Raw genomic sequence first — 17156 nt, forward strand, 5'->3', positions numbered from 1 at the left:
TCATATCTCTCATGCACTGCTGCCATATACCTCATATCTCTCATGCACTGCTGCCATATACCTCATATCTCTCATGCACTGCTGCCATATACCTCATATCTCTCATGCACTGCTGCCATATACCTCATATCTCTCATGCACTGCTGCGTTGGACCTCATATCTCTCATGCACTGCTGCCATATACCTCATATCTCTCATGCACTGCTGCGTTGGACCTCATATCTCTCATGCACTGCTGCGTTGGACCTCATATCTCTCATGCACTGCTGCCATATACCTCATATCTCTCATGCACTGCTGCCATATACCTCATATCTCTCATGCACTGCTGCCATATACCTCATATCTCTCATGCACTGCTGCCATATACCTCATATCTCTCATGCACTGCTGCGTTGGACCTCATATCTCTCATGCACTGCTGCCATATACCTCATATCTCTCATGTACTGCTGCCATATACCTCATATCTCTCATGCACTGCTGCCATATACCTCATATCTCTCATGCACTGCTGCCATATACCTCATATCTCTCATGCACTGCTGCCATATACCTCATATCTCTCATGCACTGCTTGAGCAACACGTGTGCGTTGATAGCAACCAAGTCAAGCATGTTGTAGAACACAGCAACAGGCCAGCAGCGGGTGCCTCCTTTCACCGAGTACAGACGTGCCATCTGATCCAAAACATTCACACCGACCAGAAATACTCTCTTTCCACTGAATGCTCCACGGAGGATTGAAATGAACGCTTCCAGCTCAAAAATTACACAGCTATCACTGTGTACTCCAAGTAGGCCAGAGTAGACTGATAAGATGTGTTGGACTGATACAGGGTACATACCATTTTGAGATTATGATAAGAATGTAGAATACCCCTTCTTCTTCTTCATTCACAATTGGTGATTACATAATTATAAATCGTTCGCTTCCCCTCTCCAATCAACTCACCCATTCTCCCCCATCATGCTTTACTTCATCTGTTATATACTGTATGTGTGAAATTCATTTCAGTATAGTTTTGGTTCAGTTTCGAGGCAATTATCGGGATGATTATCAACTGGGCACAGCACCTTCCACTGTCGGGAAAAAGAGTGGAGCAGGCCCGACAGTCAGGAGAAAGAGTGGAGCAGGCCAAACAGTCGGGAGAAAGAGTGGAGCAGGCCATACAGTCGGGAGAAAGAGTGGAGCAGGCCATACAGTCGGGAGAAAGAGTGGAGCAGGGCATACAGTCGGGAGAAAAAGTGGAACAGGCCATACAGTCGGGAGAAAGAGTGGAGCAGGCCATACAGTCGGGAGAAAAAGTGGAACAGGCCATACAGTCGGGAGAAAGAGTGGAGCAGACCATACAGTCGGGAGAAAGAGTGGAGCAGGCCATACAGTCGGGAGAAAGAGTGGAGCAGGCCATACAGTCGGGAGAAAGAGTGGAGCAGGGCATACAGTCGGGAGAAAAAGTGGAACAGGCCATACAGTCGGGAGAAAGAGTGGAGCAGGCCATACAGTCGGGAGAAAAGTGGAACAGGCCATACAGTCGGGAGAAAGAGTGGAGCAGACCATACAGTCGGGAGAAAGAGTGGAGCAGGCCATACAGTCGGGAGAAAGAGTGGAGCAGGCCATACAGTCGGGAGAAAGAGTGGAGCAGGCCATACAGTCGGGAGAAAGAGTGGATCAGGCCATACAGTCGGGAGAAAAAGTGGAACAGGCCATACAGTCGGGAGAAAAAGTGGAGCAGGCCATACAGTCGGGAGAAAAAGTGGAGCAGGCCATACAGTCGGGAGAAAGAGTGGAACAGGCCATACAGTCGGGAGAAAGAGTGGAGCAGGCCCTACAGTCGGGAGAAAGAGTGGAGCAGGCCATACAGTCGGGAGAAAAAGTGGAGCAGGCAATACAGTCGGGAGAAAAAGTGGAGCAGGCCCTACAGTCGGGAGAAAGAGTGGAGCAGGCCCTACAGTCGGGAGAAAAAGTGGAGCAGGCCATACAGTCGGGAGAAAGAGTGGAACAGGCCCTACAGTCGGGAGAAAGAATGGAGCAGGCCCTACAGTCGGGAGAAAGAGTGGAGCAGGGCCTACAGTCGGGAGAAAGAGTGGAGCAGGCCCTACAGTCGGGAGAAGGAGTGGAGCAGGCCCTACAGTCGGGAAAAAGAGTGGAGCAGGCCCTACAGTCGGGAGAAAGAGTGGAGCAGGCCCTACAGTCAGGAGAAAGAGTGGAGCAGGCCCTACGGTCGAGAGAAAGAGTGGACCAGGCCCTACAGGTGGCAGAAAGAGTAGAGCAGGCCCTACAGTCAGGAGAAAGAGTGGAGCAGGCACTACAGTTGGGAGAAAGAGTGGAGCAGGCCATACAGTCGGGAGAAAGAGTGGAGCAGGCCCTACAGTCGGGAGAAAGAGTGGAGCAGGCCCTACAGTCGGGAGAAGGAGTGGAGCAGGCCATACAGTCGGGAGAAAGAGTGGAGCAGGCCCTACAGTCGGGAGAAAGAGTGGAGCAGGCCCTACAGTCAGGAGAAGGAGTGGAGCAGGCCCTACAGTCGGGAAAAAGAGTGGAGCAGGCCCTACAGTCGGGAGAAAGAGTGGAGCAGGCCCTACAGTCAGGAGAAAGAGTGGAGCAGGCCCTACGGTCGAGAGAAAGAGTGGAGCAGGCCCTACAGTTGGCAGAAAGAGTAGAGCAGGCCCTACAGTCAGGAGAAAGAGTGGAGCAGGCCATACAGTCGGGAGAAAGAGTGGAGCAGGCCCTACAGTCAGGAGAAAGAGTGGAGCAGGCCCTATAGTCGGGAGAAAGAGTGGAGCCGGCCCTACAGTTGGGAGAAAGAGAGGAGCAGGCCCTACAGTCGGGAGAAAGAGTGGAGCAGGCCCTACAGTTGGGAGAAAGAGTAGAGCAGGCCCTACAGTCAGGAGAAAGAGTGGAACAGGCCCTACAGTTGGGAGAAAGAGTGGAGCAGGCCCTACAGTCGAGAGAAAGAGTGGAGCAGGCCCTACAGTCGAAAGAAGGAGTGGAGCAGGCCCTAAAGTCAGGAGAAGGAGTGGAGCAGGCCTTGCAGTCAGGAGAAGGAGTGGAGCAGGCCCTACAGTCGAGAGACAGAGTGGAGCAGGCCTTACAGTCAGGAGAAGGAGTGGAGCAGGCTCTACAGTCGAGAGAAGGAGTGGAGCAGGCCCTACAGTCGAGAGAAGGAGTGGAGCAGGCCCTACAGTCAGGAGAAGGAGTGGAGCAGGCCCTACAGTCAGGAGAAGGAGTGGAGCAGGCCCTACAGTCGAGAGAAGGATCGGAGCAGGCCCTACAGTCGAGAGAAGGAGTGGAGCAGGCCCTACAGTCGAGAGAAGGAGTGGAGCAGGCCCTACAGTCAGGAGAAGGAGTGGAGCAGGCCCTACAGTCGAGAGAAGGAGTGGAGCAGGCTCTACAGTCAGGAGAAGGAGTGGAGCAGGACCTACAGTCGGGAGAAAGAGTGGAGCAGGCCCTACAGTCAGGAGAAAGAGTGGAGCAGGCCCTACAGTCGGGAGAAAAAGTGGAACAGGCCATACAGTCGGGAGAAAGAGTGGAGCAGACCATACAGTCGGGAGAAAGAGTGGAGCAGGCCATACAGTCGGGAGAAAGAGTGGAGCAGGCCATACAGTCGGGAGAAAGAGTGGAGCAGGCCATACAGTCGGGAGAAAGAGTGGAGCAGGCCATACAGTCGGGAGAAAGAGTGGAGCAGGCCATACAGTCGGGAGAAAAAGTGGAACAGGCCATACAGTCGGGAGAAAAAGTGGAGCAGGCCATACAGTCGGGAGAAAAAGTGGAGCAGGCCATACAGTCGGGAGAAAGAGTGGAACAGGCCATACAGTCGGGAGAAAGAGTGGAGCAGGCCCTACAGTCGGGAGAAAGAGTGGAGCAGGCCATACAGTCGGGAGAAAAAGTGGAGCAGGCAATACAGTCGGGAGAAAAAGTGGAACAGGCCCTACAGTCGGGAGAAGGAGTGGAGCAGGCCATACAGTCGGGAGAAAGAGTGGAGCAGGCCCTACAGTCGGGAGAAAGAGTGGAGCAGGCCCTACAGTCAGGAGAAGGAGTGGAGCAGGCCCTACAGTCGGGAAAAAGAGTGGAGCAGGCCCTACAGTCGGGAGAAAGAGTGGAGCAGGCCCTACAGTCAGGAGAAAGAGTGGAGCAGGCCCTACGGTCGAGAGAAAGAGTGGAGCAGGCCCTACAGTTGGCAGAAAGAGTAGAGCAGGCCCTACAGTCAGGAGAAAGAGTGGAGCAGGCCCTACAGTTGGGAGAAAGAGTGGAGCAGGCCATACAGTCGGGAGAAAGAGTGGAGCAGGCCCTACAGTCAGGAGAAAGAGTGGAGCAGGCCCTATAGTCGGGAGAAAGAGTGGAGCCGGCCCTACAGTTGGGAGAAAGAGAGGAGCAGGCCCTACAGTCGGGAGAAAGAGTGGAGCAGGCCCTACAGTTGGGAGAAAGAGTAGAGCAGGCCCTACAGTCAGGAGAAAGAGTGGAACAGGCCCTACAGTTGGGAGAAAGAGTGGAGCAGGCCCTACAGTCGAGAGAAAGAGTGGAGCAGGCCCTACAGTCGAAAGAAGGAGTGGAGCAGGCCCTAAAGTCAGGAGAAGGAGTGGAGCAGGCCTTGCAGTCAGGAGAAGGAGTGGAGCAGGCCCTACAGTCGAGAGACAGAGTGGAGCAGGCCTTACAGTCAGGAGAAGGAGTGGAGCAGGCTCTACAGTCGAGAGAAGGAGTGGAGCAGGCCCTACAGTCGAGAGAAAGAGTGGAGCAGGCCCTACAGTCAGGAGAAGGAGTGGAGCAGGCCCTACAGTCAGGAGAAGGAGTGGAGCAGGCCCTACAGTCGAGAGAAGGATCGGAGCAGGCCCTACAGTCGAGAGAAGGAGTGGAGCAGGCCCTACAGTCGAGAGAAGGAGTGGAGCAGGCCCTACAGTCAGGAGAAGGAGTGGAGCAGGCCCTACAGTCGAGAGAAGGAGTGGAGCAGGCTCTACAGTCAGGAGGAGTGGAGCAGGACCTACAGTCGGGAGAAAGAGTGGAGCAGGCCCTACAGTCAGGAGAAAGAGTGGAGCAGGCCCTACAGTCGGGAGAAAGAGTAGAGCAGGCCCTATAGTCGGGAGAAAGAGTGGAGCCGGCCCTACAGTTGGGAGAAAGAGAGGAGCAGGCCCTACAGTCGGGAGAAAGAGTGGAGCAGGCCCTACAGTTGGGAGAAAGAGTAGAGCAGGCCCTACAGTCAGGAGAAAGAGTGGAACAGGCCCTACAGTTGGGAGAAAGAGTGGAGCAGGCCCTACAGTCAGGAGAAAGAGTGGAGCAGGCCCTACGGTCGAGAGAAAGAGTGGAGCAGGCCCTACAGTCGGGAGAAAGAGTGGAGCCGGCCCTATAGTTGGGAGAAAGAGAGGAGCAGGCCCTACAGTCGGGAGAAAGAGTGGAGCAGGCCCTACAGTTGGGAGAAAGAGTAGAGCAGGCCCTACAGTCAGGAGAAAGAGTGGAACAGGCCCTACAGTTGGGAGAAAGAGTGGAGCAGGCCCTACAGTCGAGAGAAAGAGTGGAGCAGGCCCTACAGTCGAAAGAAGGAGTGGAGCAGGCCCTAAAGTCAGGAGAAGGAGTGGAGCAGGCCTTGCAGTCAGGAGAAGGAGTGGAGCAGGCCCTACAGTCGAGAGACAGAGTGGAGCAGGCCTTACAGTCAGGAGAAGGAGTGGAGCAGGCTCTACAGTCGAGAGAAGGAGTGGAGCAGGCCCTACAGTCGAGAGAAGGAGTGGAGCAGGCCCTACAGTCAGGAGAAGGAGTGGAGCAGGCCCTACAGTCAGGAGAAGGAGTGGAGCAGGCCCTACAGTCGAGAGAAGGATCGGAGCAGGCCCTACAGTCGAGAGAAGGAGTGGAGCAGGCCCTACAGTCGAGAGAAGGAGTGGAGCAGGCCCTACAGTCAGGAGAAGGAGTGGAGCAGGCCCTACAGTCGAGGAGTGGAGCAGGAGAAGGAGTGGAGCAGGCTCTACAGTCAGGAGAAGGAGTGGAGCAGGACCTACAGTCAGGAGAAAGAGTGGAGCAGGCCCTACAGTCGGGAGAAAGAGTGGAGCAGGCCCTACAGTCGGGAGAAAGAGTAGAGCAGGCCCTATAGTCGGGAGAAAGAGTGGAGCCGGCCCTACAGTTGGGAGAAAGAGAGGAGCAGGCCCTACAGTCGGGAGAAAGAGTGGAGCAGGCCCTACAGTCAGGAGAAAGAGTGGAACAGGCCCTACAGTTGGGAGAAAGAGTGGAGAAAGCAGGCCCTAGGCCAGTCGTTGGGAGAAAGAGTGGAGCAGGCCCTACAGTCGAAAGAAGGAGTGGAGCAGGCCCTAAAGTCAGGAGAAGGAGTGGAGCAGGCCTTGCAGTCAGGAGAAGGAGTGGAGCAGGCCCTACAGTCGAGAGACAGAGTGGAGCAGGCCTTACAGTCAGGAGAAGGAGTGGAGCAGGCTCTACAGTCGAGAGAAGGAGTGGAGCAGGCCCTACAGTCGAGAGAAGGAGTGGAGCAGGCCCTACAGTCAGGAGAAGGAGTGGAGCAGGCCCTACAGTCAGGAGAAGGAGTGGAGCAGGCCCTACAGTCGAGAGAACGATCGGAGCAGGCCCTACAGTCGAGAGAAGGAGTGGAGCAGGCCCTACAGTCAGGAGAAGGAGTGGAGCAGGCCCTACAGTCGAGAGAAGGAGTGGAGCAGGCTCTACAGTCAGGAGAAGGAGTGGAGCAGGACCTACAGTCGGGAGAAAGAGTGGAGCAGGCCCTACAGTCAGGAGAAAGAGTGGAGCAGGCCCTACAGTCGGGAGAAAGAGTAGAGCAGGCCCTACAGTCAGGAAAAAGAGTGGAGCAGGCCCTACAGTCGGGAGAAAGAGTGGAGCAGGCCCTACAGTCGAGAGAAGGAGTGGAGCAGGCCCTAAAGTCAGGAGAAGGAGTGGAGCAGGCCCTACAGTCGAGAGAAGGAGTGGAGCAGGCCCTACAGTCGAGAGAAGGAGTGGAGCAGGCCCTACAGTCAGGAGAAGGAGTGGAGCAGGCCCTACAGTCGAGAGAAGGAGTGGAGCAGGCCCTACAGTCAGGAGAAGGAGTGGAGCAGGCCCTACAGTCGAGAGAAGGAGCGGAGCAGGCCCTACAGTCGAGAGAAGGAGTGGAGCAGGCCCTACAGTCGAGAGAAGGAGTGGAGCAGGCCCTACAGTCAGGAGAAGGAGTGGAGCAGGCCCTACAGTCGAAAGAAGGAGTGGAGCAGGCCCTAAAGTCAGGAGAAGGAGTGGAGCAGGCCTTGCAGTCAGGAGAAGGAGTGGAGCAGGCCCTACAGTCGAGAGAAGGAGTGGAGCAGCCTTACAGTCAGGAGAAGGAGTGGAGCAGGCAGTCGAGAGAAGGAGAAGGAGTGGAGCAGGCCCTACAGTCGAGAGACAGGAGTGGAGCAGGCCCTACAGTCAGGAGAAGGAGTGGAGCAGGCCCTACAGTCGAGAGAAGGAGTGGAGCAGGCCCTACAGTCGAGAGAAGGAGTGGAGCAGGCCCTACAGTCAGGAGAAGGAGTGGAGCAGGCCCTACAGTCAGGAGAAGGAGTGGAGCAGGCCCTACAGTCGGGAGAAAGAGTGGAGCAGGCCTACAGTCAGGAGAAGGAGTGGAGCAGGCCCTACAGTCGGAGAAGGAGTGGAGCAGGCCCTACAGTCGAGAGAAGGAGTGGAGCAGGCCCTACAGTCAGGAGAAGGAGTGGAGCAGGCCCTACAGTCAGAGAAGGAGTGGAGCAGGCTCTAGCAGTCAGGAGAAGGAGTGGAGCAGGCCCTACAGTCGGGAGAAAGAGTGGAGCAGGCCCTACAGTCAGGAGAAGGAGTGGAGCAGGCCCTACAGTCGGGAGAAGGAGTGGAGCAGGAGAGAGAAGGAGTGGAGCAGGCCCTACAGTCGGAGAAAGAGTGGAGCAGGCCCTACAGTGGGAGAAAGAGAGGAGCAGGCCCTACAGTCGGGAGAAAGAGTGGAGCAGGCAGTCGGAGAAGAGAGTGGAGCAGGCCCTACAGTTGGGAGAAAGAGTGGAGCAGGCCCTACAGTCAGGAGAAAGAGTGGAACAGGCCCTACAGTTGGGAGAAAGAGTGGAGCAGGCCCTACAGTCGGGAGAAAGAGTGGAGCAGGCCCTACAGTCGAAAGAAGGAGTGGAGCAGGCCCTAAAGTCAGGAGAAGGAGTGGAGCAGGCCTTGCAGTCAGGAGAAGGAGTGGAGCAGGCCCTACAGTCGGGAGACAGAGTGGAGCAGGCCTACAGTCAGGAGAAGAGTGGAGCAGGCTCTACAGTCGAGAGAAGGAGTGGAGCAGGCCCTACAGTCGAGAGAAGGAGTGGAGCAGGCCCTACAGTCAGGAGAAGGAGTGGAGCAGGCCCTACAGTCAGGAGAAGGAGTGGAGCAGGCCCTAGTCAGTCGAGAGAACGATCGGAGCAGGCCCTACAGTCGAGAGAAGGAGTGGAGCAGGCCCTACAGTCGAGAGAAGGAGTGGAGCAGGCCCTACAGTCAGGAGAAGGAGTGGAGCAGGCACTACAGTCGAGAGAAGGAGTGGAGCAGGCTCTACAGTCAGGAGAAGGAGTGGAGCAGGACCTACAGTCAGGAGAAAGAGTGGAGCAGGCCCTACAGTCGGGAGAAAGAGTAGAGCAGGCCCTACAGTCAGGAAAAAGAGTGGAGCAGGCCCTACAGTCGGGAGAAAGAGTGGAGCAGGCCCTACAGTCGAGAGAAGGAGTGGAGCAGGCCCTAAAGTCAGGAGAAGGAGTGGAGCAGGCCCTACAGTCGAGAGAAGGAGTGGAGCAGGCCCTACAGTCGAGAGAAGGAGTGGAGCAGGCCCTACAGTCAGGAGAAGGAGTGGAGCAGGCCCTACAGTCGAGAGAAGGAGTGGAGCAGGCCCTACAGTCAGGAGAAGGAGTGGAGCAGGCCCTACAGTCGAGAGAAGGAGCGGAGCAGGCCCTACAGTCGAGAGAAGGAGTGGAGCAGGCCCTACAGTCGAGAGAAGGAGTGGAGCAGGCCCTACAGTCAGGAGAAGGAGTGGAGCAGGCCCTACAGTCGAAAGAAGGAGTGGAGCAGGCCCTAAAGTCAGGAGAAGGAGTGGAGCAGGCCTTGCAGTCAGGAGAAGGAGTGGAGCAGGCCCTACAGTCGAGAGACAGAGTGGAGCAGGCCTTACAGTCAGGAGAAGGAGTGGAGCAGGCTCTACAGTCGAGAGAAGGAGTGGAGCAGGCCCTACAGTCGAGAGAAGGAGTGGAGCAGGCCCTACAGTCAGGAGAAGGAGTGGAGCAGGCCCTACAGTCAGGAGAAGGAGTGGAGCAGGCCCTACAGTCGAGAGAAGGATCGGAGCAGGCCCTACAGTCGAGAGAAGGAGTGGAGCAGGCCCTACAGTCGAGAGAAGGAGTGGAGCAGGCCCTACAGTCAGGAGAAGGAGTGGAGCAGGCCCTACAGTCGAGAGAAGGAGTGGAGCAGGCTCTACAGTCAGGAGAAGGAGTGGAGCAGGACCTACAGTCGGGAGAAAGAGTGGAGCAGGCCCTACAGTCAGGAGAAAGAGTGGAGCAGGCCCTACAGTCGGGAGAAAGAGTAGAGCAGGCCCTATAGTCGGGAGAAAGAGTGGAGCCGGCCCTACAGTTGGGAGAAAGAGAGGAGCAGGCCCTACAGTCGGGAGAAAGAGTGGAGCAGGCCCTACAGTTGGGAGAAAGAGTAGAGCAGGCCCTACAGTCAGGAGAAAGAGTGGAACAGGCCCTACAGTTGGGAGAAAGAGTGGAGCAGGCCCTACAGTCGAGAGAAAGAGTGGAGCAGGCCCTACAGTCGAAAGAAGGAGTGGAGCAGGCCCTAAAGTCAGGAGAAGGAGTGGAGCAGGCCTTGCAGTCAGGAGAAGGAGTGGAGCAGGCCCTACAGTCGAGAGACAGAGTGGAGCAGGCTCTACAGTCGAGAGAAGGAGTGGAGCAGGCCCTACAGTCGAGAGAAGGAGTGGAGCAGGCCCTACAGTCAGGAGAAGGAGTGGAGCAGGCCCTACAGTCAGGAGAAGGAGTGGAGCAGGCCCTACAGTCGAGAGAACGATCGGAGCAGGCCCTACAGTCGAGAGAAGGAGTGGAGCAGGCCCTACAGTCGAGAGAAGGAGTGGAGCAGGCCCTACAGTCAGGAGAAGGAGTGGAGCAGGCACTACAGTCGAGAGAAGGAGTGGAGCACGCTCTACAGTCAGGAGAAGGAGTGGAGCAGGACCTACAGTCGAGAGAAGGAGTGGAGCAGGCCCTACAGTCGAGAGAAGGAGTGGAGCAGGCCCTACAGTCAGGAGAAGGAGTGGAGCAGGCCCTACAGTCAGGAGAAGGAGTGGAGCAGGCCCTACAGTCGAGAGAAGGATCGGAGCAGGCCCTACAGTCGAGAGAAGGAGTGGAGCAGGCCCTACAGTCGAGAGAAGGAGTGGAGCAGGCCCTACAGTCAGGAGAAGGAGTGGAGCAGGCCCTACAGTCGAGAGAAGGAGTGGAGCAGGCTCTACAGTCAGGAGAAGGAGTGGAGCAGGACCTACAGTCGGGAGAAAGAGTGGAGCAGGCCCTACAGTCAGGAGAAAGAGTGGAGCAGGCCCTACAGTCGGGAGAAAGAGTAGAGCAGGCCCTATAGTCGGGAGAAAGAGTGGAGCCGGCCCTACAGTTGGGAGAAAGAGAGGAGCAGGCCCTACAGTCGGGAGAAAGAGTGGAGCAGGCCCTACAGTTGGGAGAAAGAGTAGAGCAGGCCCTACAGTCAGGAGAAAGAGTGGAACAGGCCCTACAGTTGGGAGAAAGAGTGGAGCAGGCCCTACAGTCGAGAGAAAGAGTGGAGCAGGCCCTACAGTCGAAAGAAGGAGTGGAGCAGGCCCTAAAGTCAGGAGAAGGAGTGGAGCAGGCCTTGCAGTCAGGAGAAGGAGTGGAGCAGGCCCTACAGTCGAGAGACAGAGTGGAGCAGGCCTTACAGTCAGGAGAAGGAGTGGAGCAGGCTCTACAGTCGAGAGAAGGAGTGGAGCAGGCCCTACAGTCGAGAGAAGGAGTGGAGCAGGCCCTACAGTCAGGAGAAGGAGTGGAGCAGGCCCTACAGTCAGGAGAAGGAGTGGAGCAGGCCCTACAGTCGAGAGAACGATCGGAGCAGGCCCTACAGTCGAGAGAAGGAGTGGAGCAGGCCCTACAGTCGAGAGAAGGAGTGGAGCAGGCCCTACAGTCAGGAGAAGGAGTGGAGCAGGCCCTACAGTCGAGAGAAGGAGTGGAGCAGGCTCTACAGTCAGGAGAAGGAGTGGAGCAGGACCTACAGTCGGGAGAAAGAGTGGAGCAGGCCCTACAGTCAGGAGAAAGAGTGGAGCAGGCCCTACAGTCGGGAGAAAGAGTAGAGCAGGCCCTACAGTCAGGAGAAAGAGTGGAGCAGGCCCTACAGTCGGGAGAAAGAGTGGAGCAGGCCCTACAGTCGAGAGAAGGAGTGGAGCAGGCCCTAAAGTCAGGAGAAGGAGTGGAGCAGGCCCTACAGTCGAGAGAAGGAGTGGAGCAGGCCCTACAGTCGAGAGAAGGAGTGGAGCAGGCCCTACAGTCAGGAGAAGGAGTGGAGCAGGCCCTACAGTCGAGAGAAGGAGTGGAGCAGGCCCTACAGTCAGGAGAAGGAGTGGAGCAGGCCCTACAGTCGAGAGAAGGATCGGAGCAGGCCCTACAGTCGAGAGAAGGAGTGGAGCAGGCCCTACAGTTGAGAGAAGGAGTGGAGCAGGCCCTACAGTCAGGAGAAGGAGTGGAGCAGGCCCTACAGTCGAGAGAAGGAGTGGAGCAGGCTCTACAGTCAGGAGAAGGAGTGGAGCAGGACCTACAGTCGGGAGAAAGAGTGGAGCAGGCCCTACAGTCGGGAGAAAGAGTGGAGCAGGCCCTACAGTCGAGAGGAGTGGAACAGGCCCTAAAGTCAGGAGAAGGAGTGGAGCAGGCCTTACAGTCAGGAGAAGGAGTGGAGCAGGCCCTACAGTCGAGAGACGGAGTGGAGCAGGCCCTACAGTCAGGAGAAGGAGTGGAGCAGGCCCTACAGTCGAGAGAAGGAGTGGAGCAGGCCCTACAGTCGAGAGAAGGAGTGGAGTAGGCCCTACAGTCAGGAGAAGGAGTGGAGCAGGCCCTACAGACGAGAGAAGGAGTGGAGCAGGCCCTACAGTCAGGAGAAGGAGTGGAGCAGGACCTACAGTCGGGAGAAAGAGTGGAGCAGGCCCTACAGTCAGGAGAAAGAGTGGAGCAGGCCCTACAGTCGAGAGAAGGAGTGGAGCAGGCCCTAAAGTCAGGAGAAGGAGTGGAGCAGGCCTTACAGTCAGGAGAAGGAGTGGAGCAGGCCCTACAGTCGAGAGACGGAGTGGAGCAGGCCCTACAGTCAGGAGAAGGAGTGGAGCAGGCTCTACAGTCGAGAGAAGGAGTGGAGCAGGCCCTACAGTCGAGAGAAGGAGTGGAATAGGCCCTACAGTCAGGAGAAGGAGTGGAGCAGGCCCTACAGTCAAGAGAAGGAGTGGAGCAGGCCCTACAATCGAGAGAAGGAGTGGAGCAGGCCCTACAGTCAGGAGAAGGAGTGGAGCAGGCCCTACAGTCGGGAGAAGGGGCATGAATGACATGCCCTCCTAAAACTGGATATTACTCTAGTTCTGTTTGTAATATTTAGATTCTAACAACGGCAGTGTGCTATATAGACTTATTTAGGAAAAGTCAAGGACAGAGGGGAGCATGACTTTAAAAATGGCAGTTATAAATAAAATACAATTATGAGCAGTAAAAATAACTGCTTTAGCAGTTCTTGTGTTAAAATTCAGTGGTTGAATATATGGGTGTCTGTCGGTGTGACAGTTTGTGTATTTCTTTCAATAAATGTGTTTGGGAGGCCATCGCTACAGTAGAGTGGCAGGAGCACACAATGCTCTGCTTACTAATGTGTGTGACTGTGTGTGTCCGTGCGTCTGTCTGTCTGTCTGTCTGTGCCTGTGCCTGTGTGTGTGTGTGTGTGTGTGTGTTTGTGTGTGTGTGTGTGTGTGTGTGTGTCCATGCCTCTGTCTGTCTGTCTGTCTGTCTGTCTGTCTGTCTGTCTGTCTGTCTGTCTGTCTGTCTGTCTGTATGTTGTAGTCCATTCCCTCAGTGCTACACTCTACAGGGTGGTAGAGAGACTCACTTTTCTCTCCTTGTCTCCGTACTCCAGGCCAAGGGTGTCCATGGCACGGACGATGGCAGCCAGAGACTGGATTGTGTTGCTGTAGACCACTGGCTTGTACTGCTTCACATCATCACCAGAGAAGCCATCCTCATGGATAATCCTGCAAACATGAACATGATTCATAGGTCAAATAGGCATTTACCTAAACAGGGACATCATGTCCATGGCACACTGTCGACAGGCACGCAGAGGCACACATGCTGTATCACACATAAAGCACGCAGGCACAACCACATGCATGCCCCCCCACACACACACACACAACCCTGAGCTCCTCTCCCTTCCTCAGCCTGGCTCCATTTTAATTCTGTTTTCCTTTCTTTTGCTCCGTTGCTGCTGTAACTGGCCGGGGGAGAAAGGGGCAGATCTGAGAGTTTCTCCCCCACCCAGCAGACAGAGACAGAACCAGTCCAGGACCAGATGTAGAGAGTGTGCCCCATTAGGCAGAGACACATTGACCCCAGGCCTGAGATCTCCTCTTCATGACACAAACAGCACAGCAGGGAGAGGCTCAGCCTATTAAACCTCGGCTCCACCAGAACACTACAGGCACCATTAACACCTGAGCCCCACCCTCCCATTGGCCCTGATATCCAGCCTCCCATTGGCCCTGATATCCAGCCTCCCATTGGCCCTGATATCCAGCCTCCAGTCCATTCAATGGGTCAGATAGAGCATGATCTCCTATCAAGAAAGAGTAAAGTCTGAGCATTGTGTTTGTGAAAGTGAGTGTGAACTTTGTAGCAGGCCAAGCATATAAAAATAAAGAGCAGAGAAATGTCAGTGCCCTAAGCCTGACTTACTGCGTGAGAGAGAGGGAGAGCAGCCCAGCTGTGGAGCCTGCCACTGCACACAGATACTGTTTGTGATCCTCCGACAGCAACCTGCTTGCTCTGCGGTGGCCTTTCCTGAGACTCTTTCCAATGACTTCCAATGAATCACTACTCTCTCAATACACTGACAAGCCTAAACGTGCCCTGTTCCCCTACTGCTGTGTGTGGGTGAGTACGTGTGTGTGCGTGTTCGTACGCGCATGTGTTTAGTGACAGCGACTTATCTACAGCTCAGTAGTAATGCTGCTGTGACTCAGACAGGTGTGTGTCAACGGCAAGAGGACACTGCCTCTTATCTCCCCTGTGCTTTCCCTTTCGTCTCTGTCTCTCTCTCATTCAATAATAATCACCCCATCATGAAGGCTTTATCTCTGGGTGTAATAAACAGCAGGGCACACACTGATCCTGCACTATTGGGACCTGGGGACCTGAGAGGGGAGAGGGTTCCTACTCTTCCCAGCACAGAGCACACGTGGAAGGGGTGAGTAGAGAACAGGTGGGATGGGAGCCTATTGTCAACTGTGTGTAGTTGTGACTCATTACTTTGACATCACATAATGCTGTGGTCAATGACTCTGGTATCGATCGCATGACCTTAGGTCCTCTCCAGGAGAAATGAAAGCTCTGTAGGTTGGACAAACTGTTTTCCTTCCTCCTTAATATACAGTGGGGCAAAAAAGTATTTAGTCAGCCACCAATTGTGCAAGTTCTCCCACTTAAAAAGATGAGAGAGGCCTCTAATTTTCAAAAAATTATGAAAAAAAAAAAAAAAATTGAAAAGAAATCCAGAAAATCACATTGTAGGATTTTTTATTTATTTATTTGCAAATTATGGTGGAAAATAAGTATTTGGTCACCTACAAACAAGCAAGATTTCTGGCTCTCACAGACCTGTATAACTTCTTCTTTAAGAGGCTCCTCTGTCCTTCACTCATTACCTGTATTAATGGCACCTGTTTGAACTTGTTATCAGAATAAAAGACACCTGTCCACAACCTCAAACAGTCACACTCCAAACTCCACTATGGCCAAGACCAAAGAGCTGTCAAAGGACACCAGAAACAAAATTGTAGGCCTGCACCAGGCTGGGAAGACTGAATCTGCAATAGGTAAGCAGCTTGGTTTGAAGAAATCAACTGTGGGAGCAATTATTAGGAAATGGAAGACATACAAGACCACTGATAATCTCCCTCGATCTGCGGCTCCACGCAAGATCTCACCCTGTGGGGTCAAAATGATCACAAGAACGGTAACACACTACGCCGCCAGGGACTCAAATCCTGTGGTGCCAGACGTGTCCCCCTGCTTAAGCCAGTACATGTCCAGGCCCGTCTGAAGTTTGCTAGAGAGCATTTTGATGATCCAGAAGAAGATTGGGAGAATGTCATATGGTCAGATGAAACCAAAATATAACTTTTTGGTAAAAACTCAACTCGTCGTGTTTGGAGGACAAAGAATGCTGAGTGGCATCCAAAGAACACCATACCTACTGTGAAGCATGGGGGTGGAAACATCATGCTTTGGGGCTGTTTTTCTGCAAAGGGACCAGGACGACTGATCGGTGTAAAGGAAAGAATGAATGGGGCCATGTATCGTGAGATTTTGAGTGAAAACCTCCTTCCATCAGCAAGGGCATTGAAGATGAAACGTGGCTGGGTCTTTCAGCATGACAATGATCCCAAACACACCGCCCGGGCAACGAAGGAGTGGCTTCGTAAGAAGCATTTCAAGGTCCTGGAGTGGCCTAGCCAGTCTCCAGATCTCAACCCCATAGAAAATCTTTGGAGGGAGTTGAAAGTCCGTGTTGCCCAGCAACAGCCCCAAAGCATCACTGCTCTAGAGGAGATCTGCATGGAGGAATGGGCCAAAATACCAGCAACAGTATGTGAAAACCTTGTGAAGTCTTACAGAAAACGTTTGACCTCTGTCATTGCCAACAAAGGGTATATAACAAAGTATTGAGATAAACTTTTTTTATTGACTTATTTTCCACCATAATTATACAATCATAATTCATTAAAAATCCTACAATGTGATTTTCTGGATTTTTTTTCTAATTTTGTCTGTCATAGTTGAAATGTACCTATGATGAAAATTACAGGCCTCTCTCATATTTTTAAGTGGGAGAACTTGCACAATTGGTGGCTGACTAAATACTTTTTTGCCCCACTATACTTGGTTTATCATTGCTGGCACAGTGTCTGGTAGACCAGGTGTGCCCTGGCAGATATAGGTGTGTGCCAGCCAAGCCTCTGTGCCAGGGGCAGGTGCAATGGTTTTCTTTTCGGAGGATATATTGAGCCATGCTGCACAAAGACACCCCTCCCTCCTATCGTTCCACTGGGGGAACTAAGAGGCAGGTTAACACCAACCAACCCTGAGTCTGTTACTCTGCTCTGAACAACATGTTCCAATGGACCACCATCACCCTGGACATTACATTTACTAAACAAACACTGCTGCTCAATGTTTTAACCACAGAAACAACAGAAAGCAGAATATACATCTCTTCACACTGACCCATTGGGGTGACCCATACTGACCACAACTCTACTTGGACCATGACCCCACACAACCACATGTCTCTAAATCACCATTAAAACAACCCTCTACAGCTGCCACCGTGCCAACTTTCAGTCAATATCAAGTTATATAGTCAATATCACCCAGCACTGCTGCCAGCTGTGCCTCTGTTTACCAACATGCTGAAACTGAAGTCAGCGCACCATCTCAGGTGACTGATAAATGATTCAGTTAATAAAAAGAAGACATGTTTAAGTCATCTGTAAGTCACAATAAAGCGAAGGACACGTCCCAGAGGTTTCTGATTCCCACAAGGGTTGACTGGCTCATTGATCTGTTTCTGATAGGAGACAATGAAAGGACTGCAAGGCCTTAAGGCGTCTTCATACTAGGTTGGTTTGCTCCTAACAGAACACGGCTAGGCATAAGCCAACGTCTGTGCTTCCAAACTCCCTTAAAAGACCTCCCTCTTGAGACACAGTAGCAACAACATAGCCAGTAACACTTCCTCAAAATAGTCTGAATTAATGTAAGATAAATCAAGAAATCTATTTTTGCCGAGGTCTTGGTCACGCAATTTTACATGTAGCTAAGACATTTGGTGCAGTATTTCGCAAGCAAAACATTTGCATGAAAACTAGTCATCTCTCGTTGAATGACAACAAACAATGAATTTAAGAATCTTGTCCGTAGTTCCTAA

The 17156-nt window shown here is 53.7% G+C and overlaps 1 protein-coding gene across 2 annotated transcripts in view; it reads right to left on the reverse strand.

The window, feature by feature from the left end:
- LOC115109371 (guanine nucleotide-binding protein G(o) subunit alpha-like) overlaps positions 1–17156 on the reverse strand; it is a 196067-nt gene that overhangs the window by 120058 nt on the left and 58853 nt on the right. For both annotated transcript variants that reach the window (XM_029634196.2, XM_029634195.2), the window contains exon 3: positions 13059–13200. In XM_029634196.2, the coding sequence (XP_029490056.1) occupies positions 13059–13200 (142 nt within the window). The remainder of the gene's footprint in view (positions 1–13058; positions 13201–17156) is intronic.

Source organism: Oncorhynchus nerka, linkage group LG25 (genome assembly GCF_034236695.1).
Source record: "Oncorhynchus nerka isolate Pitt River linkage group LG25, Oner_Uvic_2.0, whole genome shotgun sequence".
Taxonomy (NCBI): Eukaryota; Metazoa; Chordata; class Actinopteri; order Salmoniformes; family Salmonidae; genus Oncorhynchus; species Oncorhynchus nerka.